This window comes from Perna viridis, chromosome 12 (genome assembly GCF_037379345.1).
Source record: "Perna viridis isolate PV_CMFRI_1.1 ecotype Kerala chromosome 12, ASM3737934v1, whole genome shotgun sequence".
In the NCBI taxonomy this organism is placed as follows: domain Eukaryota; kingdom Metazoa; phylum Mollusca; class Bivalvia; order Mytilida; family Mytilidae; genus Perna; species Perna viridis.
In genome coordinates, this window is record NC_142456.1 from 27203638 (window position 1) to 27227409 (window position 23772).

At 32.2% G+C, this 23772-nt stretch overlaps 1 protein-coding gene across 1 annotated transcript in view; it reads left to right on the forward strand.

The window, feature by feature from the left end:
* Nucleotides 1-23308, forward strand: part of LOC148601880 (cleavage stimulation factor subunit 1-like) — a 42500-nt gene extending 19192 nt beyond the window's left edge. Inside the window, exons 8-13 of the mRNA XM_088554919.1 lie at nt 1008-1083; nt 1909-1988; nt 16191-16346; nt 19759-19903; nt 22341-22421; nt 23069-23308. Coding sequence (XP_088411045.1) covers nt 1008-1083; nt 1909-1988; nt 16191-16346; nt 19759-19903; nt 22341-22421; nt 23069-23181 — 651 coding nt within the window. The 3' untranslated portion in view covers nt 23182-23308. The remainder of the gene's footprint in view (nt 1-1007; nt 1084-1908; nt 1989-16190; nt 16347-19758; nt 19904-22340; nt 22422-23068) is intronic.
* Nucleotides 23309-23772: the final 464 nt, after the last annotated feature.

Genomic DNA, 23772 nt, shown 5'->3' on the forward strand with positions numbered 1-23772 from the left:
ATGAATATATTGACACCTATTTCATGTATTTAATGCATTTTATTTGTGGATATCGAATGAAATTATACGGGAAGAGTACAATTTAGTAGAAATAATTCAAAGTTAAGATAAATTTCAACAGAAACAAAAATTAACGAAACTGACAGCTAATGCAGCTTTAAATATTTCTATTAAAATGAATTTGTTCAATTTTGTGGTGCTAAGGCATTGTCTTATTTGTACAGGTTTTTTTATGTTTTTACTTTTGCCTTAAGTTGTTTATTTATGTCTTTTTATTGCAAATATGATATTTTTATTCCAGAGGTGTAGTAGCCAAAAATTGTTTGGTACTGCAGAATGAGTAAAATATAATGTTTTGTACAGTTTTTACAGAAATTTTAGTACTGCTTGCCAACAAAAATCATTGGTACTGCTTTAGCAGTGCCTGCCATAGTAGGTTACACCCCTGAATTCATGATCACTTCTGTGTGTGAGTTTTCAAATGAAAATCACTGTAAATTTTAAACTTTTGATAGTTAAACAAAAATCACTTATTGTGCCTCTTATGGTTATTTGCTGGTATATTTTAGAATAACACGGATTTCAACAGAAATCAATGAAGATCTTTCATGCTAGAACAAAATGAAAAAAAAAATAGATGGGTCAGTGTGTTCATTTTTCAGAAATAGGCATTTAAAAATTAGGTGGGAAAGAGATTTCTCTAGATTTTCTGTAGGTTTTGTCTTAGTACATGTTTAGATTTATCTATTTGAACCACTGAAGAAAGAACAAGGATTTCACAAAAAAACTTCCCAAATAACATTTTGAGGTGTGTCTAAAGAAATTATGAAAAAAAAGGTGGGGGTCACTGGGCAAAAAAATTTTATATGCTATATGAAATTGGTAAAACCAGAAGAGTAAGAAAATCTGACAAAAATGGCTGAACATGACCAGTGAACATTTTTTTAAGGTGAAAGGAAATATTGCTGATCAACCAATGCAAATACTCAGTCTGGTTTTCTTTATAGGAAGCATCAGAGGTAAGGTGGATATCATTTCATCCTTCAGGAGACTTCATACTGGTAGGAACACAGCATCCGACATGTAAGGCATTATATGAGATACTTGTAAAATTGGCAATGCTTGTTTCCCAATTCTTTCAGTGATGTTTTGTTGTTACGTTCTAAAATACATTGCACTCCTTTTTTTCTTCTTCTGAATAAATATATTTATAGTAAGTCATTATAGAAGGCCATTCATAATTTATTTCTTGGTTCTTGGTTCCATAAAATCCAATAAAAGAGGGGGCATTACTTTTCACCTTTTTTGTTGTGCCAAAAATGTGACGAGGGGCTTTTACATGGTTCATTTTCAGACAAAGATTATAGAGATGTTGTTTGTTTTCATTTTATTGATTTTGGGTAAAATAGAAATTGAGGCACCCAGAAAGAGATGAGGGAGAGCTTGAGAACCAAGATTTTTTTTTTAGCCTAAAATAAAAATTGTAAAGACGAAGGCAATTTTATGTACATTTTTTCAGTTAAACAAAATTACCAGTTTTGAGTTATAAGTGCAGAAAAATAAATAGAGAATGAATATTATTGGGACTAAATAGCAATCACCATGTCTGTCCATCTGCTACATTTTCTTGTAGAGTAAATGCTTATTTGGCCTGAATTGTATGCTCTCTCTCCTTTCCAAGTTCCTAACTTATCTACTTCCTGTTTTCAAAACAACTTAATTGCATTAGGTATTCTTAGCATGATGTAGTGTGCTCCATCTTGTTGAAAACGGGAATTGATGTGAATTTTGAATTTAAAGTTAGAAATGGAAAATTGTAAAGATTGATAAAAACTACATGTAATTGATATATTTGAAGTACTTAGAAGTGAATGTCAGTTCATTGTGTGTTTATTTATGGTTTTTCAGTAAGATTGTACGATGTTAACACATTCCAGTGTTATGTAGGGCGAGATCCAAGTCATCAACACAAAGGTGCTGTTACATGTGTAAGTATGGTTAAAGTATTCAAAACATGCCAAAGTAGGAAAAAGTGTTTAAGTTACAAAATATGTGTAAGAAGATAAATTGTTTTTAAAAGTAATCAAAATACATGTAAGTAAAGTAAATTGTTTAAGCAATCAAAATATGTGTAAGTAGGGAAAATTGTTAAGTAAACAAAACATGTATAAAGGGAAAAGTAATTAAATAATCAAAAGGTGTAAGTAAAGTGAAGTGTCAGTAATCAAAAGGTGTAGTAGAGTGAATTGTTTAAGTAATTTAAACATGTAAGTAGGATAAAGTGTCTTAAGTTATAAAAATGTGTAGGTAGGGAAAAGTGTTTAAGTAATCAAAATGTGTAGATAGGAAAAAGTTAAAACATGTAAGTAGAGTAAAATGTTCAAGTAATCAAAACGTGTAAGTAGAGTAAAATATTCAAGTAATCAAAACATGTGTAAGTAGAGTAAAATATTCAAGTAATCAAAACGTGTAAGTAGGGTCAAATATTCAAGTAATCATAACATGTAATTAGGGTCAAATGTTCTAGTATTCAATGCATAATCTAAGGTTTTCTAATACATCCAAATTTTACTTTTCATATCTATAGAATAACTGTATTTATTATATAACAGCTCTGAGGGATAGATACTGTTTTACCCTAGTCCTTGTTTCCGTGTGTCTGTGTTTCTGTTACACTTTTTTCTGTCTCAGTTTTCTCAGCAACTACTCATTACAGCCACTTGATACTTAATCACATTCTTCCTGTAGGTATGACATATGGTGAGATTTATTTTTGGAAACATTTTTCTACAACTTCCTGTTTACCAAGGACTTTGTTTATTTTTGACATATTTTGAAAGTTGAAATTTTTTATGCATTTTTCTCAGCAATTACTCATTACAGGGGCTTGAAATTATAACACATTCTTCCTGTAGGTGTGCCATGTCTTGGGATCCATTTTCTGAAAAATTTGACAACTTCTTGTTAACCAAGGACTTTTTTTTTATTTTTTGACTCCATGTTTTTGCAAGTCAAGGTATTCCTCACATTTCTCAGCAACTACTCATCACAGCGGCTTGAAATTTTAACACATTCTTTTAATGGTGGTATCCATTTTTAGAAAAATTTGACAATAACTTCCTGTTTACGAATGACTTTGTTTATTTTTTTACTTTATATCTTTAAAACTTGGAAGTTTACTCACATTTTTCTTAGCAACTACTCATTACAGTGGATTGAAATTTTAACACATTCTTTCTGTAGGTATATCATATGGTGAGATCCATTTTCAGAAAAATTCGAAAGATTGAAAGCTGGGGTATCACTAGTGAGCCATTACTCACGGATTTCTTTGAAGATATTAAGCCTAAGTTTGACTGTCACAAATTTAGTTTGCACATACAGTGACAGCTTAGATGTCGACAACTTTTCTAATGAAATAAAAAAGTTTATTATATAGATAGCAGTATTTTATCGAATGTTCCCAGTGTAATAAATTTTGATATTACACACTGAATAAATTCTGTTATTTCACTCTCAGATTTTCTCCCGCCAAAATGTTACAATTTTGATATCAATCCACCAATCACAGAATTTAAAATTCATGTTGAAATTATTGATGCATTATGAAGAAAATTTATATAATAAATAGGATAATCAACTGGTTATCTTGAATAACCAAAACAGGATCACATGTGCCAAGAACGCTTGAGGATTTAACTAGTGCATGGAACAAGTTTCGCACACTCTTTAAATCTAGGCATTCTTCAGCACTCATGGTAATATTTTGGATATTAACTCTTTCTAATTAATTATCCTATTATTACAACCCTGTTAACCTACTGGATCCTTTTTGCAGGAGATCTCCTGCATTTCATTTCCAAATTACAGAAGATTTGGCATGGCAACATTTTCAACAAATATTTTGTATGTATCACCTGTATATACAAGTCAGTATATATCTGTATGAATTAGTGTTTATTATTTTATTCTTGGTAAATATTTCCAAGAGTATTTCTTTTTTCTGTGGGTGTTTTGGGAATAACATATCCAAAATGCCATTGTCTATTTTCCTTAAGAATAAGCATCCTTTTGGTGAAATAAATTAGATTGAAGAATTTGATTTCAAATTTCAATTTGAACTTGGCAATGGTAACTACCCATTTGAAATTATAAATTATGCAGGGTATACTTGTTGATAGTGAAAATTCTAGAGAGCATCCTAGCATTAATCTGATGTTCAAAGCTTTATATTAACCAAGTGCATACGAGACCAATGGTATATGTGTAAAAAAAAAAACAACAAAAATGGTGCCCATTAAAAATGAAAAGACAATCATGGGAGGTCTTGCAGTGGACATCCACAAAAAATGGGAGGTTTGTGTCTCCCAGACTAATTGGAGAAAGGTTTTGTTTTGTAGGAGTCTCCAGCAGAAATAGGGAGGGTTAAAATGTATGACATTTATCTCCATGCTAATGCAGCTCTATTTTTAGAGTGTTAAAAACTTGCTTGAAGTGCTTGATAAATTAAATGGCCATTTGGGATCTTTCAAATCTGTATAAAGTTTAGATTTATCTACCTTACACACTACACTTCCACAAAACCTGATAAAATAAACAAAAAATTGCTGATCATTTCAAATGGTCCTTTGATAAATTGGGATGTGAATATATTTGTTTGAATTCTTTAAGATCATTTTTTTATTAACTAAAACATAAAAACAACATTAATTGGACGACTTTTGATATGTTTACAGCATTCAAATATTTTTGTTCTCTTTGGAGATACCATTTATTGTCAAGTTATTGGTATTCCCATGGGGATCTTTTGTGAACCACTTATTGCTGAGCTCTTTCTATTGTTGTGAAACACAGTTTATGGCTATAATAGATAAAGTCCCAAGTTCCAAACAACATTTGGTAGAACAATTTAATAAGACCTTGGGATATTTGGATGATATTTTGGCTCTTAACCATGATGACTTCGGTCTTTATACAAAGATATATATCGTGCAGAACTTTCTTTGAACAAAGCAAATATTGATAATAAAGATTATTATACCTTACATAATAAAGGATTAATTTTATTGGATGAAATATAATCACGTGACATAGATTAATTTGGATATATTTTGTTTTAATTGCAAGAAAGGTTAAATAACGCTCAAAATTCATGCCATCATTCAATAACCCTATTATTGTCTGGTCAATAACCCATAAAAATAGAAGAGCAGGTGAATAACCCATCTTTGCAAATTACGACTGGGCACGGCATGAAGAAAAAAAAATATTCACCTACATGTGCAAAAATGTACCACCCACATTCAAAATTTGTAGTCAATAAACAGCAAACAAGACATTTTTTAAGGATGGCCTAGCACATTTGAAACCATGCATTTTTTGTAAGTCCTTTGTTTGTTAGGTATAAGAAAACAATTATGGCACTCTAATTCGGTGAACATCCAAAATTGTCAACCTCACTAAAGTTATTCCCCTCGGGCTAAAACCCTCAGGGTAATAACCCTAGTTCGGGTTGATAATTTTGGATATTCACCTCCTCAGAGGGCTGTAATTGTATAATGTCTTATTTTTGATCTGAGTATTCATTTGGAATATGGTAAACATAAAACTGAAATTTACATAAAAGGAATGATTTTCATTCCCAATTGTTAACTATCTGTTTTCACTTCTAACGTCCCCTAGTCATCATCATATGGTGTTTACTTATCAAATTGTTTTGATTTTGCTTGTATTGGAAACAGTGTTTTGGATTTTAATGAAAGAAATCTTTATATAACAGATCTCATCTACACCAAACAGAACCAAACTTGGTATGAATGTTCCTTTGGTTATTCTGCATAGAACTGATGCTTGGATATTTGATATTGAAAAGTATAGCCACCATTATTAAAAATAGAACATAGGGGTTTGACAGAAGTTTTTTGCATAAATTTCAAAAAACCATTATCAGGTTTAGCCAAATTCTGACGTAGGTAAAAGTGTTTAGCATGATGAGATCCGTCAGCATTGAAATTTTCATTTTTAATCTGTTTAGCCATGTGGGAGTTATTGCCCTTTTTCAACATTTTTTTTTTGCTGTTTTTGTTTTTTCTTTCAAAAATCTTCTCTGACCAAGGATCCGGATACGGTAAAAAATGCCAGTCACTGACCGACACATTTTGCATATAATTAAATCAATGCTACACATGCAGCACCACTGCTAATATGAATTAATTGAAGTGACTCTGAGAATTTTCATACATTTATTACTTGATTTAAATAAGAAAAAGATTGACAAATCCATCATTTTTCCGCTGATCTCTTTGTGGTAGCGAAAGCACATGGTGCTGAAACTACGAATCAGTCATAGTTTGTAATTATTAATTTTGAATTATGTTTGAATCTGTTACTACTGAAGTCAACCACCCATTCAAATCAATTTACAAAACGTATTCGCGATTTTTATTTTTAAAATAGTCAATTTTTTCTTTCCTCACTCAGAAGTTTTTCGGCTGTTTACCGATATGATGAAAAGATCCGAGAGACACAATGTTTTGTTTCCATGTCAGAATGTCCACATGTGGTAGAAACCGAAGTTGTTCACTCGTTCAGATATTTTGTAAAAGACAGAGTATGTGATGGAAAAACAAATTCCAATATTTATCTATAAAATAGATACAAAAAAGGGTTTTTAAAGTTTATTCTCGATCTAGGCAGGTAAAGACTGACACAAATGTCTGCTGAAATTTGATAAAATGTCCGACATGGGTTGTCAAAATTTCCGGACTCTTGCCTCTGACTACTTGACCGATTCAAACCAAACTTAGTTTTGAATTTTTAGTTCACCTGACCGAAAGTGTGAGCTATTGCCATCATTTGGCATCTTTGTTGTTCGTCATTAACAATTTTTCAAAACTCTTCTCCTCTGACACCTCTTGACCAACTGGAACCAATCTTGGTATGAATGTTCCTTGGGGTATCCTGCATAAAATTGTTGTGGGGATTTTTTATTTGGCAAAAAACATGGCAGTTGTTACTATAAATAGAACATAGGGGTCAGTCAATAGTTTTTCGCATATATGTCGAAATCTGTTAGGTTTATCCAAATTCTTTCAATTGCTGAAATGATCCTCATTATTAGGCCTAGAAAAGTCTTCAAGTGATCAAAGTTGTCAGACAACTCCTTGGAAGTTATTGCCCTTGAAAACTGTTAAAAGATGTTGTTTTTTTTAGTTTTCAGCCGATACCTTAAAAACAAGAAACTTTCAGTCACTGAAATGATCCTTATGATAAGTTAAAGTACTAACAAAATCTTGAGTCAAAATTGTTGGACAACTCCTTGTTAAATTTATTGCCCTTGAAAGGTAAAATTAAACAAGATGAGCCATTCAGGCTCCTGGGAGCCTCTTGTTTTCAGGGTATTCTGTACAAACTGTTGGGGGGCATATTAATTTACCCCGTCTGTCCATTCGTCCATCCATCCGTCCGGATTACACATGATCATTTCTACACATGATGAAGGTGTGCAGGGCCAAAGGATTTTGTTTTTCGTGAAATATTATGGAAATTGGTGATAGTTACAGTTAGTCATTTTACTCAGAAACAGGGCTATATGGCTTGTCTGGCTATCTCCTTGTGCATTTTTTAACTACATCTAAAATATTTTACAGGATATTTCTATTTATGATGAAGGTGTGCAGGGCCAAAGGATTTTGATTTTCATGAAATATTACGGAAATTGGTGATAGTTATACTGTCATTTTACTCAGAAATGTGTGGATCATATTGGTGAAAGTTAAACTTACTTATTTTTGTCAAAAATAGGGCCATATGTCATGTATGGCAATCTCTTTCTGTAGTTTTTGAACTACATCTAAAACATTTTTTGCAGGATGTTTCTACACATAACGATGGTGTGCAAGGTCATAGGATCTTGATTTTTCGTGAAATATTACGGAAATTGGTGAAAGTTAGACTTAGTCATTTTCATCAGAAATAGGGCTACATGTATATGGCTTGTATGGCTATCTCTTCTGGCATGGTTAAAATTGTTAAGCATCACAAGAAGGACCTATGCCGAAATTTTCAAAACCATTCATTGACTAATGTAGGAGTTACGACCCCTGAAACAGTTTTTTTTGTTGTTTTTTTTTTTCACATGTACAACTTCGAAAACCATTTAAGATCATTGAATGAAAATAAGCATAATAGTTCTTTAGTGTATTGTGCTCAAAATGACTGTTATGATTTTTAATCCATGAATAGATATGGATGCATATACTAAAAATGGAACTTAGGGGTCATAAGACAAGTTTTTAAAAAAAATTCAAAAATTGTTGCCTTTAGCAAAATTCTGGTTCAGGTCATGAAAATGCTATGAAAAGCATTTGCTGCATTTGACAATTTAGTTGATTTTAACTTAGCCTGTCTCATTCCTCAAGTTTTTCAAATAAGCAAATGGTTAACTAGGTGAGCGATTCAGGCTGTCTTGAGCCACTAGTTTTGCTTACAAAATTTTTTTTACAACACCACATAAATACAATGTAATAAAATTTATAGAAACCTTTGTCTAAAATCTCCTTTCAAAAAGTAACATCTGATTATTCTTCAATGCAATATTTTTCTAAATCATGTAAATATTTGAGCTTTGACTTCCATTCAATGAAGTTGGGAAGTTTGTCCTGAAGTTTACATCGATAAATATAGTTTTTGACAACAATGATGATATAGTTAAGAAAAGGAGTCTCAGAGATATAACCCAAAATTACATTGGTTTTGTCCAATTGAAAATGTGTGAGAAGTTTTTTGGTGTACTGTTCTACAATTTTTCCAAACACATTGAATAATTCTACAATAAAAAAATAAATGTTCAATTATTTCTTCATCTTAACAACAGAAGGTACATATTTTGATATCTTTTAATCATACTAAATATAAATACTTATTAGTGGGTAGAATTCAGTGAAGTATGTTATACTGAAAGGTTTTTAGATATGTCTGATGGTATTTCTTTTTCAAAAGATGAAAATATTTTGACCAGTCTGGAATATCACATCCAAATTCTTCCTCCCATTTTTCAAATTTCTCAGTAGATGCACAGAATGCTTCATCTTTTAACTTCTTATACTCCAAGTTGAGTTCCCTTACTGCTAATAAGGATTTCAGAAAAGAATCTTACATTAGGAAATTTTCTACAATAACATTTTCCATACCAGATCTAATGAAATCTTTTATAAATTGAGGAATTTTAAATATCACACTATAGTATTTAATAAAATTATTACTAACAATCTTATCTCTCATTCTATCAAATAAACAATATTTTGTTCTTGGATCAATCAAATCATACAAATACTGAGTTCCACAATTTTTCCATCTGATATAATAAGGAAAATCTTCACATGGTACAAAATTTATGATATCTAAGGATAAAGTATCATTTACCTAAGTGTTGATCACAGATTTTGCTAATACTAAACCATATAAAACATCTCTCCAGAAGCAATTAGTTAATTTAATACTAATTTCTTTCATTTTTTTCAATTTGGAGGTTAAAGACTCATTTACCTTCATAATCAAGTAAATTTTTCAATAAAATAGTTTGCCAACGACCTCCAAGATTGTTAAAAAAATCTTTGTACCCAACCAATTTTAAAATATGAGACAAATGATTGTAAATGGATCATATAAAGCCCACCTTGATCAAAATTCCTTATCAATGTGTTTTTTGCCAATGATTTTATTACAGTAATTTTACCCATTAGAGTCAACTTTCCATGCTCCCAACTTTTCAATATTTTGGCAACATTCCTGATTTTCTGAAATCGATGTCTACCATAGTGGCTAAATCCAAGGAAAAGTCCAGGTCATGTACTCTAAAATTTGAATGTGACCATTTTAAGTAAAAATTTAAGCACAATATTTGATCAGAAAACCTTTTGCTTCCTATTCATACTACTCTGGTTTTTTATTTGTTGACTTTTAAACCAGAAGTTAAGTGGAAAAAGTCAAAACAATTCAATGTTTCATTTAAAAAGGGCTCTGAGCCATCTAACATCTGAAAGATATCGTCAGCATATTGACTAATTAGAGGTTCAGTATCATTAATGATTACTCCATGAAAATTGTTATTGCTCTTTAACTTAATTGCTAGTTACTCCACTCCAATGATAAATAGATAAGGTGATAATGGATCACCTTATCTGCATCCTATGTTAAGACTGAAAAAAATTGACACCTGACCATTGTTGATCACATAAGGAAAGAAACTTCTATGCAGACTAAAAGATCATGTAAACATCAGTAGCTGCATAAATTGGATAATTTTCATTTCGAAGCATGATCAAATTGACACAGGATGTATGGCTAATAAAACAAAATCAAAAGTCAAGAAAATCAGACATTTCCAGTTTTGGTTGTAACTCAAATTTCACAATTTTTCATTTAAAAACATACTTTTAAGGAAGAAAATTGTAAGAAACAATCAAAATAAGTATCAGAATAATCATTTCCAGCTGTAAAAGCATTTGATAAAAAAGGAATTAGTAACTTTTTGGTTTTTAGTTATTTCATATTAATTTCTAACCAGGCATTATAAGAAGGAAATATTGTACAACTTTTGTTTGAAACATGTTATTAAGTTATTTGAACATGATTTGAAGAAAATATCAATAAAAATTTAATACTTAAAGATGTATTTGATAATTGGTTTGTTTGTTTACCTTATGCAATGTCTATTCACGTACCTAAATCTTTAATTTCATGGCCAATTCTTATGTATTGATGTATAATACGCAACCCCATGTTGTGGAAATAATTTCAAAAGACTTATTGGTCTTCAATTATTAAGAAAACGTCTATCTTAATCCTCTTTTACAGGTTATGACACTTTGGTACTGAAATGGTGAAAAATGTTCTACTTCATAACTAAAGTATAATGATCTTAAACAAAAAAGGACCTATATGGATAAAAAAAAATATAAGAATCAACAGTGTACCCATCTGAACCTGGAGTTTTCCCATTAGACATGTTTTTCAATGCATCTAGACATTTTTGAATGTTAAATTACCTTCACAGATTTCTTTTTGTTCATCTGTCAATTTTACTGAGATCAAAAAAAGACTGATCAGCATTGTCTGTATTTTGTGAGGTATACAGTTTTTAGATAAAAATGTTCTTGTTTCTTTAGAGATTGGTCTGATATATGATCACCCTTTTCATCAATTAATTGAGAAATTGTTTTATTTACTGAATCCTTTTGTTCTAATTTGCAAAAATTAGAACAAATTTGCATAAATATTCTGAATATCTTTCACCATTTTCAAACCAGTTGGCATGAGATCGCAGTAAGAGGCCAGAGATAATACTACCTCTTCTTTTTTCAAGTTTATTTTTTTTATTATTTAATGTTTCTAGCAACTGATTATTTGGATTGTTACTAAGTTTGTTTTCTAGATCTTCAATCTCTGAATCAAGTTTCTTATAAGAGTCTTTCATATTTCTTGATTTCTTAATACAGTAATCAATAGAAAGACTTCTTATTTTCATTTTTAATGTCTCAGAGAAAAATTGATCATTAAATTTTAATTTTACATCTACTAAATTTTCAATGTCTCCAGATAAATAGTATTCATGAACACTGTCTTTAATACATTTTTTAACTTGTCTTTTCTAACATACTCAAAGTCTCGAAGTAACTGGGGATTGAACTTCCAGTACCCTTTTCCTCGCTTTGCAAGACTATCAGAAAATGTGAATAAAATAGCAGAGTGATCTGTCCTATATTCAGGGATTATAGTTGTAGATTTCATTAGAGAAAAGATATCTTCAGAAACTAAAATATAATCGAGACAACTCTGTTGTAAAGAAGGTTGTCCCCAAGTGTATCGTCTAGTTTCGGGATTACAAGTTCTCCAAGGATCTACAAGTTCTAAGTTACCTATTATCTCTTCAATCATTTTTCTGAGAGTTGAGATTTCTATTATAACACATATTGTAATTATCAATAGCATAGTTTTGAACCACATTCCAGTCACCACAAAACCGAACACTAGTATTTTGAAAATTCATGTTTTTCTGATATATTTCTTGATAAAAGTTCGGTTCATTGTTGTGGACCCATATAAAGTCACAAAAGTAATTCATTGTTTATATAAACTCAGATATAAAATTATACATCAACCATTACAATCATTGATAGAATCTTGTACATTATTATCAAACCCTCTCTGAAACAAAACACAAACTCCTGCACTTCTGCTACCATTCATCTTCCTCTTTAGAACTGTGCGTCTCTTGGAGACATATAATAGATGCCTTTTCTCCTTTAACCAAGCAAAAACATCAGTCCTCTTTTTCACACAAGAACTTAATCCCCTTACATACATAGAAAGTACACATACATCAGTGTAACCATTTATAAGTATAGGTAGATGACAAATAATGAGCATAAACAAAAATGAATAAAAATCACAGAAAACATACACACATATATACATTCTAAATAAAGATGACACCTTGAATTCCTTTGTTAACTGGACAGTAAATGACATGTCATAAACCATTTCAGTTACTGGCAAATGGATAAAAGTAAATTTTTGAAAATGATGTGTAAAAGTTCATAGATTTCTGAAAATAGGGGAAAGAAAATCCCTAAAATGAGGAAAAGTTTACAAAATAACCAGAATAACCAGTATTCTGCACAGATCTGATGTGGGGATTTTTTATCTTATGAAAAACATGGTGGCTGCTACTAAAAATAGAACAAAGGGGCAGTCAGAAGTTTTTCTCATACATCTCCAAAACTGTAAATTTTAACAAATTCTTTCAATTGACTAATTGAATATTATAATAGGGCCTACAAAAGTCTTCATTGGGTCAAAGTTGTAAGATGAATCCTTGTTAGAGTTATTGCCCTTAAAAGGTTAGAAATGATGAGTTTTTTTAACAGTTTTGACACTTTTCAGTCATTATTATTGTTGATGATAAGGCCTATACTCTGTAATAGTCTGCATGATTAAAGTTGTCCTTGTTAAAGTGATTGCCCTTGATGGGCAAAAAATGACATTTTTAGCAGTTTTCAGTCAATATTTTGAAAACGATAATAGATAGAAAGAAACTTTCAATTGATGAAATGACCCTTATGATTAGTCCTACCAAAGTCTTTGAGTCAAAATTATGGGACAACTCCTTGTTACAGTTATTGCTTTTTAAGGCAAAAATTTAAGAGGCAGTTGATTCAGGCTCCTGGGAACCTCTAGTTTTGTGTTATAATAATGACTGTTCATAGGGTCTTTACATACAAACTAACACACTATAAGCAGTTTCTGGCATGACACAGGTTGTGTCCTTATTGTATGACTTGTGATGTACCCTGGTTCTCAACTGCACAAGGGAAGAAACGGGAATGGTATTACATACCATGGGGACATAACTTTTTGTAGGTTTAAACTGGAGCTTGTATGTCAATTAACTGCTAGTAGCCCTTTGATCATTTCTATAACATATAATCAGTTTCTTAATTTCTGTTTTAACAAAGGACTTTGTCCTTTTTGAATAGATTTTTATGTGTTTAATTGTGTAAGATTTTTTTCATTGTGGCCAGTTTATGAATGGGGAATGGTTATGATCAAGCCAAAGTACTATTTTGCGCCTGTCCCAGGTCAAGAATATCTGGCCTCTGTATGTATTGTTATGTTTTCACTTTCAGTTTAATTTTATGTTGCTAGAGTATAAAGGGGCAAGTTTTTGCCGTACCTGTGTATAATGTTGATTTGGGGCCAGCTTCAGCTTGCCCTATGGTGTGAGAGTTTCCTCATCAGTCATTGAAGACCCATGGGTAGCTTTAAGCGGACATTTTTCCTCAGGGGGAGGGGGGGGGGGGTAGTGTCTCTTTGACATATTCACCATTTTCATTCTTTTTATATTGATTATATCTGTGAAAGTAGCAATTATACAAACTTAGAAATAATGCTGGCATCAGCTTAAATATTTGAGGAAGTCACCCAATAAATGGAAATCATGAAATTTACAATGTTGTAAAAAAAAAATTGACATTTAAATAGTAATCAAGGGAACCAAGGTTATAGCGGTAATCAAAAGAATGTAATCCAGGGACAAAGACCAAGACATGGAAAACAGACATACACAACAAAGAACATAAATTAAGTAAAATCATACATACAAAGTAACAAAAGTAAATGAGCAACTCGGACTCCACTAAAAACTGGGAGCATGGACCAGGTGCACTGGTAGGGTTAGTGTCCTCTGCTTTTCTAGAAACACTCGCAGAGTTGCTCATAAAAAGTCAAGTCCGGGGTAGACAAACGAGGAAAGGAAAACTATGACCTGTTGAATACATCAGTTTTCATGGTGCTGATGGATACACCAAAACGATCCACGAGTTCATGATGACGACCATAAAACTTCTGTAGTGATGACTTCAATCTTGTAGCAACATAACCCTGTTCCAGAAGCCTATTTGTTAGAGTTCTAGCGCGATACAAAAAGTCTGCATAGTTTCGGCAAGCTCTGGCATAACGTATGAGTTGTGATATGAACACTCCATGCGCAGGAGCTGAAGGGATGTTGCCACAGATAAAAGTTGACAATTCTGAATGAAAAGTCATCACGGTTGTCGTAAAGTTTGGTCAATAGTTTTCCTTTACCATTGATATCTAAGTGTAGGTCAAGATATGAGGCTGACTTCACAGTATCTGTAGTATCCTTTATCTCAAGTTCTTTTGGGTAGATTCGATGTATCAAATCCCCGAAATTAGGATTGTTTAAAGATAATACGTTATCTATATAGCAGAAACTGAGATTGAAGGATCTAGCCAATCGATATTCTTTCTTTCTGATCAGATCAGCTATAAAGTCAGCCTCATAAGAGTGAAGGAATAGGTCAGCAAGTAAAGGAGCACAATTTGTTCCCATTGGAATGCCGACCGTTTGTTGAAAAACAAGACCACCACACTGGACAAATATGTTGTCGATTAAAAATTCCAGCATTTTGTAAACATCTTCCTCTGTATATTTGGAAGATGATTTGGAATTATTTCTTACAAAGTATGAGGAATCTCTACCAAGAACTATATATTTGTATCTAGGTGTACCATCTTTTTTGGAAAAACAACGATGTATAATGTTTTTAAGTCGGGATTTTAACTGAGTATGGGAAATAGGAGTATACAGTGTTGAAAAATCATAGGTTTTAATGCTATTATATTCAGATAATAGTCTTGAACTGATTGTCTCCAAAAGATCTTTTGAATTTTTGAGGATTCACATTGAATTAATACCACTACGGGAGTTACAAGTGTTGTGGTAGGACTGTAGAATGAATGTTGCATTTAAATGGTACTTCAATACACTTAATCATCACATCATTGGGTTTGTATTGGGTTGATGCAATACTCAGGATGAAATACATGTATCATTGGGTCTGATTAATATGTAAAGGTTATACTGCTAACTTGATTTGTTTTGTTTCACAAATAACTTGATCTATACAGAACATTGACAATAAAGCTGACATTATTACAGTAAACCATAAAGGATTATAGTTATATTTTGTGAAGACATTTGATGCTGACATTATTCTGTTAATCAGCATCTTTCCAGTTGCTTTGACATAGAGTTTTTTGGAAATTGCCAGTTTAATTTTTTTTACAAAGCTACAAAGCTTGAGATAAGCTTGAGATTTAAAAAATGCTAGGCTTTAAGAACAGTTGAAACATGTTAAAACTATCTTACAATGTACAGGTGAAGTAGAGTCCTAATTCTAACGTGTCCAGTTCTAAAGATGGTAACATTTTTTTAAGTATTAGATGGTGGTACTCTTATATTGATCAATGCATTTTTTTTACCTTCAGTGAAATGGTTTTAGTAATATCATGAATATGGAGACTTATACTAATAGGATTATTATAGAATGCCTATATTTAATGAGTGTATGGAGCTATTTCTGTGCACAAGTTAATTTTTCTAGCATTCTTTGCATGAGTGATCATATATTTTGGTTAATCACAATCACCATTTGTTGATCCTATTTATAAAATAAATTTTCTTCTTAGTTTATTGCAGGAGAAAGTCATAGAGTGAAATGATCAAATTTATAACTGAATTATTGAAATTTATTACACAGAGTGCATTTGATGAATCATTGCTATCAATATTAAAATGTTTATAATCAATACATTGTTACTTTCAGGTGAAATGGAGCCCTAATGCCAACATGTATGTATCAAGTTCTAAGGATGGTGACATTAAAGTATGGGATGGAGTTAGTAATACAATGATCAATACATTTGTCAAAGCTCATGATGGGAATGAAGTGTGTTCTGTCAACTTCTCTAGGAATGGAAAGGTATCGATTATTGCAAAGAAATGATGTGTCTTGTTATAGTTGGTGACTTTTGACCTTTAGCTTTGATCTGAAGGTCAAATTAGTGATTTTTAGCTCACCTGACCATAGGCCATAAGGGTAACAACAAAATTATTGATCACTAATCCGGTTCATATTTCAAGTGAAGTCCAAAATAAATCTGGTAAAATAGATATTACACCACCGGAGCAGCTGGTACTGCAATGGTCCTGACTTGATTCAGGCATTTCAAACAAAATGGTGGGTTAAATCTAAGTTTTACAGCATGCTAAACCTCTCCCTTTCATTGTGGTGTGAATATACCAGTGGTGATTAAAAGCATTTGCATGCTATTGTCATAATCGGTAAATTAGCGGTCACATTAGCACAAAGAACAATAAAAAAAAAACAATCATTACTCATTGTTTTAGAAGAAACTTGACTATTTTTCAACCAAGGGCTGATATCTAGAAAATATCTAAGACCTTGTAAGACACATTTCCTCATACCCCTGATTCAGGAGTTTGTTACACAGATATTTATGGCCTTCAAGGAAGTCAGAGTAGTTAGTACTTGCTCTAGCATAGTGAATCATTTGTGAAATATTAACACCATATGCAGGAGATGAAAGGATATTGATGCACAGGTAAGGAAAATTTATGATATTAAAGTTAAAGTCATCCTTTTTATCATAAATCTTAGTGCTGAAATTACCACTGCTGTCAAATTCAAGATTTATGTCCAAAAAAGATTCAGAACAAGCTGTTTCTGTAGTCCCCGTTATCTCGAGCTTTGGTGAATTTATTGATGGTAACCGTTTACCAAAAGAAGGATTGTTGATGGACAGTAAATCATCAATATATCGGTATGTAATGTTAAAGGATTTAGCATCTTTCAATTTTTATTCTTTACGAGATTCTGAAGAAATTCAGTGTTATATGAATATAAAAACAAATCAGCACAGTTAGTCCCCATTGGAATGCCAACTTTTTGTTGAAAAATAGCTCCTCCAAATGTAACAAATATGTTACCAATGAGGAAATCAAGCATATTACAAACCTGCTTTTCTGTGCAGCACACTTTGCCTTTCTGCAATGTTTTAGAAAATTTGTGGATTTATAACTAGGAGCAACATAAACATAAACAGCAAAAGATTTACAAATATGTCCTTTCAAACAAGATTTAAATTTATAGTGTGGTAACGTAGTGTAGAGTTGAGAAGTCAAAACATTGGAGAGAAAAGCTGGGAGATTTTATGTTTTAAAGAAAATCTTTAGATTTTTTAAGTTTCCATATATGATTAATGCCACTACAAGAGTAGATGGTATTGCAACAAGCTTGCTGTCCACCCTTCACTACAGATAATATCTTTGTAAGATATGTTGACATCTCCTTCATGAAGCAAGATGAAGAACCTTTCTTTGTATTGATTCTTATGAAGTTTGGGAATCCAATACAAGTGAGGTAAGTCCTCACATTTTGTTTCGATGTTGAGAGAAGACATGAAGGACTTATGATTGTTTAGTCAAAACTAGTATGTTTATATGTGGCATTACCTGGGATGTTACTATCAATGCCCAGTGCCATAATAAGGCAATTGAGGTAATGCGCTTTACAAATAAATACAATGTTGTTTTAAGCTTTGTTCGCAGGGGAGTTAACAAATTTCTCATGTAGAAAAGGTATTCAAGTGCCTCCCAACCATTGAATAAGCACTTGAGTCTTTTATTGACACATTTCTGGAGATTGTCAAAACAATTTTATTGTCACATTTCTGGAGATTGTCAATATGATTTCGTACCAATGATCAGATGGCATGTACCCAAACTGACAAGGACTCGATCTCTGATTCTTTGTCTTTTTCTGTCTCTATCCATGATCTGGCATAATCTTCAACAGCATCCATTATGGTTTTGAAACTAAGTTTCCACTGGAAGCACTGCGGTTATTTGAATTTTGGACCATGAGAAATTACTTAAGTAGTAGTTCATTGTCAGTGATATTCAAATCTCCAGTGATGACATGACCAGAAGGACTGTAATTAGAGAAAAAGCACAGTCACATGTCAGAGGGGACTTCAGTATTTAGATTTTGCAATGCCTTTTTATTGTTGAACATTTTACTACTTATTGTCATAGTGTATCTGTAAGAGACAATAGGAACAGATTGATATTTGAAATATGGTGGAATTTTGGAAACTACCTCTTTACGATGAAGAATATTGCTGATGTTGATAGCATCTACTCCCTTGTTGGAAAATGTAATATGTATAAATTTGCAATTCTCATCATGAAGAGGTTCAGAGTTAATAGGTTAAAAAAGACAGAATTTGGCCATGAAATAATGCTGAACTATCTGTATTTTGTCAAAAAAGGGGTTGACACCTCCTTCCTCGATTCCGAAATCATTAAGATCTTGCAGAAGGGTGACTGGTAGTGAAAAAAGATTTGTTTTAATATAATGAACACTTAAAGATTTTTGTAAACTAGACAAAAGGTTATTATATCTGTCTGAAAGTGAATATGCTGTAACAGGATCAGGTGCATCTTTTTCCCTATTCAGTTGTCTTTGGCCATAGCTATGTTTATTTTCTGAGATAGGTGTTTAACAACGTCATTACATTGATTTCACAGTTACTTGGACTAGGTAAATTTCCAGTACCTTTTTTATTATGTAAGCCATTGCTACCACTTGGCATTCGTCATCGTCATCTGTCAGTTTCGTCATTGTCAAAAACAATTTTTCAAACATCTTCTCCTCTGATACTACTGAATGGATTTGGATGGAACTGTTAAATTAAGCAAAATATTGTTGGAGATTGTTCACCATCAGAAGACAGACCTGTTCAGAAACTTTCAAAATGATTTGTTACTCAATATAGGAGTTATGGCCCCTGAAACATTTTTTCATATCAATTCTTTATTATCCTTATTATAAGGCCTACAAATGTCTTGAAGGGATCAAAGTTGTCTCCTTGTAAGAGTTATTGCCCTTGAAAGGTGAAAATGAGGGGTTTTTTTTGTTTTTTTGTTAGTTTTCAGCCAATATCTTGAAAACTATGATTGCTGAAATGATCCTTATGATAAGTCCTACCAAAGTCTTCTTGAGTCAAAACTGTTGGACAACTCCTTGTTAAATTTATTGCCCTTGAAAGGCCAAATTTAACCTGGTGAGCGTTTCAAGCTTCTTGGAGCCTCTTGTTTGGGAGTCTCTCCCACCTAATCATGTGGGAGGGTAAACAAGTATGAATGTCTTTGGATATCATTGAAAGTCTGCTCACTTGTGTCCATTTTTTGTTTTTTGTTGCATAACTAATCCTGGTGCCATGTGAGCCACAACTTATGCTTTCCATTCTGTAAAATGTCAGACAACTATGTTATGCTTTTTATTATACATGCTGTTATTTCTTTTTCAGTATATACTCTCAAGTGGAAAGGATTCTTTAGTGAAACTCTGGGAGCTGTCTACCAACAGATGTCTCATCATGTACACAGGAGCAGGGGCAACAGGCAAACAGGAACACAGAACACAGGCTGTCTTCAATCACACGGAGGATTACAGTAAGTATGATATGCTTGGTGAACTTTATTCCTTGGAAAAGACTAAGGATGGTTTTCATTTTTTAACCAATTTTATCGATATATCTTTGGAGCAGTTCATTGCCTGTGAGTTGGTTATGGAAGCACAAATAGGTTAGAAATTTAAATCAGACCTAATAATTTAATTTCAAATCAATTCTAATACGTATAAGAAAATAATCATTAATCAAAAAGCTATTTTGGCCAAAAAGGCTACCAGCATTTAAAAAAATAGGGGAGGTAGGTAAGGAAATTATTTTATTATTCGAAAACATTTTAAGTAGTAATCTGTGTAAGAATTATGCAAATCCTGTTACATGTGATACACCTCAAAAAAGGCTATTTTTGTTATTAAGTTGCTTTATAGATCTATATGATGAAATGTATAATTATTCATTCCAATCTGTCTGCTCTTAGGAGATAATCCACACTGAAAATACAACAGTTTCTATTGTATTTTACTGTCATTTACAGAATCATCTCCCTTAACTATGAATTCCACAGTACATTCTATGTAATTTTTATCTTCTAAGAGCATGTGTTATATGAAAAACCACATGTCAATTTCTGTTTACTATAACAATTTAAACAAAATATCAAGAATAAAAATATGTAGGCTTTCCAACCATGAATCACATTTTGCATGATTCTTAGGTTGAGTACTACTTAAATTGAGTTGATGGGGAAATAATCTTTGAGTTAATGTGTTTTAGCCTTTGAGGCAAAATTGCCATAAAATGTTAAGGGTAGGCACAAAAACAATGGATAGGTAGGTGAGCAGGAAGGACATATTTTTTTGCCTTCCTGCAGGAATTTTTAAAAATTGTTCACTACACACCAATCAATGGTAGTGACATTACAGTACCAAAGTAACCAATCAGATGGCTTATTACAAACTTCACAGATGTTTACTTAAGGGATTCACCATTGTTGTTTTTTTTAATTTGACTGCAAATAAGTGCTATGGATTGTGAAAGAGTAATCAAGAAAACCAAGATTCTAGTGAAAATTAAAAGAATGTAATCCAGGGACAAAGACTATACATGGAAAACAGACCAACATGACAAAGAACATATAGTAATTAAAATAATACATACAAAGTAACAAAAGAAAATGAGCAACTTGGTCCACTTAAAACAGGGAGCAAGGACCAGGTGCACCGGTAGGGTAAGTGTGTCCTCTGCTTTTCTAGAGACACTCGCAGAGGTGCTCATAAAAAGTCAAGTCCGGGGTAGACAAAAGAGGAAAGGAAAATTATGACACAATTAACAAATCAATTTTAATGGTGCAGATGGATACACCATGACGATCCGCGAGTTCATGATGACGACCATGAAACTTCTGTCATGATGACTTCAATCTTGTAGCAACATAACCCTTTTCCAGAAGCCTAATTGTATGAAATCTAGCACAATACAAAAAGTCTGTGTAGTTACAGCAAGCTATGGCATAATGTACGAGTTATGATATGAGAACTCCATACGTAGGTGGTGATGGGATGTTGCCACAGATGAAAGGAAAGTTGACAGTTCTGAAGGAAAAGTCATCATGTTTGTTAAAAAGTTTGGTCAATAGTTGAATCTCTATCCATTGTACCTGTATTTAAAAAAAATCATGAAATTAAGTGTTTTATGGACCATATTCATAAAATATGGCAAATAAATACAAAAAAAAACAAACACATTTATTGCTAATTTCAATATGCTTTACACATGTTTCAAGAAGTAATCTGTCATCAGCAGCATTGAAATCCATCACTGAGAGGTTCTGTCATGTGCAATGCAAGGAATGAAGCCTCAGTATATATTTAGAAAATTTGCAATACTGCAAATTTTGGTTAATTTGAAAATAACTTATTATATATTTTTGGGTCAGACTACTGTTTTGATGAATATGCTAAGGGACCTTTGGTCCTCCAGCAGTGGCATTGACCCAATGGTTATTAAAAACATAAATAATAACATAAATAAAAACATTATTAAAAATATGACATATCATAAAGTGGCATACACTTTATAATACAGGTCATTATCTAGGCGAGCAAAGCCACTGGAAAAACAATATTTACTATGGCCAACATCAAAATCATATATTTAGGGCTAACAAAGTAAATCATAAAAAAAATCATATATTTCTCATGGTACTTCATATGTAATAGAGTATGTTCTTCATACAATTTTTGAAAACATTTACTTTCACATATTGTTTCAACAAGTACTATACGCACATAATACAAGTTCGAAATTCCACTTTTGCATGTGTTTTGAAACAGATGTAATTATATGTTATAATATTTTAAAGACCTAATGTAGCTGGAGATCAGAAATACAAAAGGTTATTAGTATAGTAGCAAGTGTATACATAATTGTATTTATAAAAACACATTGGAAATAAAAAAAATATAAATGTTGCTTTTTAGTTTTATTTCCTGATGAGAAGACTACCAGTTTGTGTTGTTGGGACTCCAGGAATGCTGAAAGACAAAGGTTACTGGCTCTAGGTATGTATCTTCTTATTTAAGTAACAATTAAATAAATCTTTTCGTCCTGAAAGTTGTATTTCTGCAGAGATATGTTTCGAAGATTTTGCAAATGCCAAAGAAATTAAGAGGTTTTGAAAAATGAACCTTTGGAAGGTATTTGTTTAAATGTTAGATATATGAAATTGAAGTAGTACTGTGCTTTAATAATGGAGAACTTTTTCAGAATACATACACAACAGTTTTTGAATCAGTACAAAAAAATTACATCACTACTTACCCAACATAGGTAAATACTGGTATTACTCTATTATTTACACCAATATCTTTCTTGACATGAAAGTTTAAAAGAAAGGTCACATATTTTGATAACTAGGGTTATCTGACATTATTATACCTCCACTAAACAAGTGGATGGTATATTTGAATCATCTTGTCGGTCTGTCATGCCATCCATCTGCGTCCTTCTGACGGAATTTTCCTCTTGGATCCCAGTGGATGGATTTGTTTCAAATTTTGTGTGTAGCTTTTTATAGGGGTATATGTTGTAAGCAATTTTGGTCGCTCTACGGTATCAACTTTCTGTATGAGTTGGGATAGCAGGACAATGTGTGCAACATCATGTTGTAATTTTGATGTGGTTATATTCTGTTAATTGTACCTTTCAGGACACAATGGAGCTGTAAGATTTATGGCCCATTCCCCTACAGGACCTGCCTTCATCACATGCAGTGAGGACTTCAGGGCCAGATTCTGGTACAGAAAGGCTGATACAGACTAATTTATAGTTTTTTTATTGACTGATATCAATTAAGATAATACTAGCTCTCAGAGGCTGTTACATTTGTTATTACATAATTTTTTTTTGGTTTAATCTAAAATGTATTAATAAAATGAATTGTAATGGTTATCTGTTAAAAAATTAACACCAAGCAAACATCGTGAGATACAAGTTCCAGGTCAGAAGGCAGTTTTTGCAAAATAGGTTTTCTTTACCATTGATATCTAAGTGTAGGTCAAGATGTGAGGCTGACTTCACAGTGTCTGTAGTATCCTTTATCTCAAGTTCTTTGGAGTAGATGCGATGTATCAAATCCAAGAAACTAGGATTATTTAATGACAATACGTCATCTATAAGACGGAAATTGAGATTAAAGCATCTAGCTAAACGATGTTCTATCTTGACCTACACTTAGATATTGATGGCAAAGGAAACTATTGACCAAACTATACGACAAATGTGATGACTTTTCATTCAGTATTGTCAAATTTCCTTTCATGAAAACTGATTTGTTCAACGTGCCATAGTTTTCCTTTCCTCTTTCGTCTAACCCGGACTTGAAATTTTTATAATCAATTCAGCGGGTGTTTC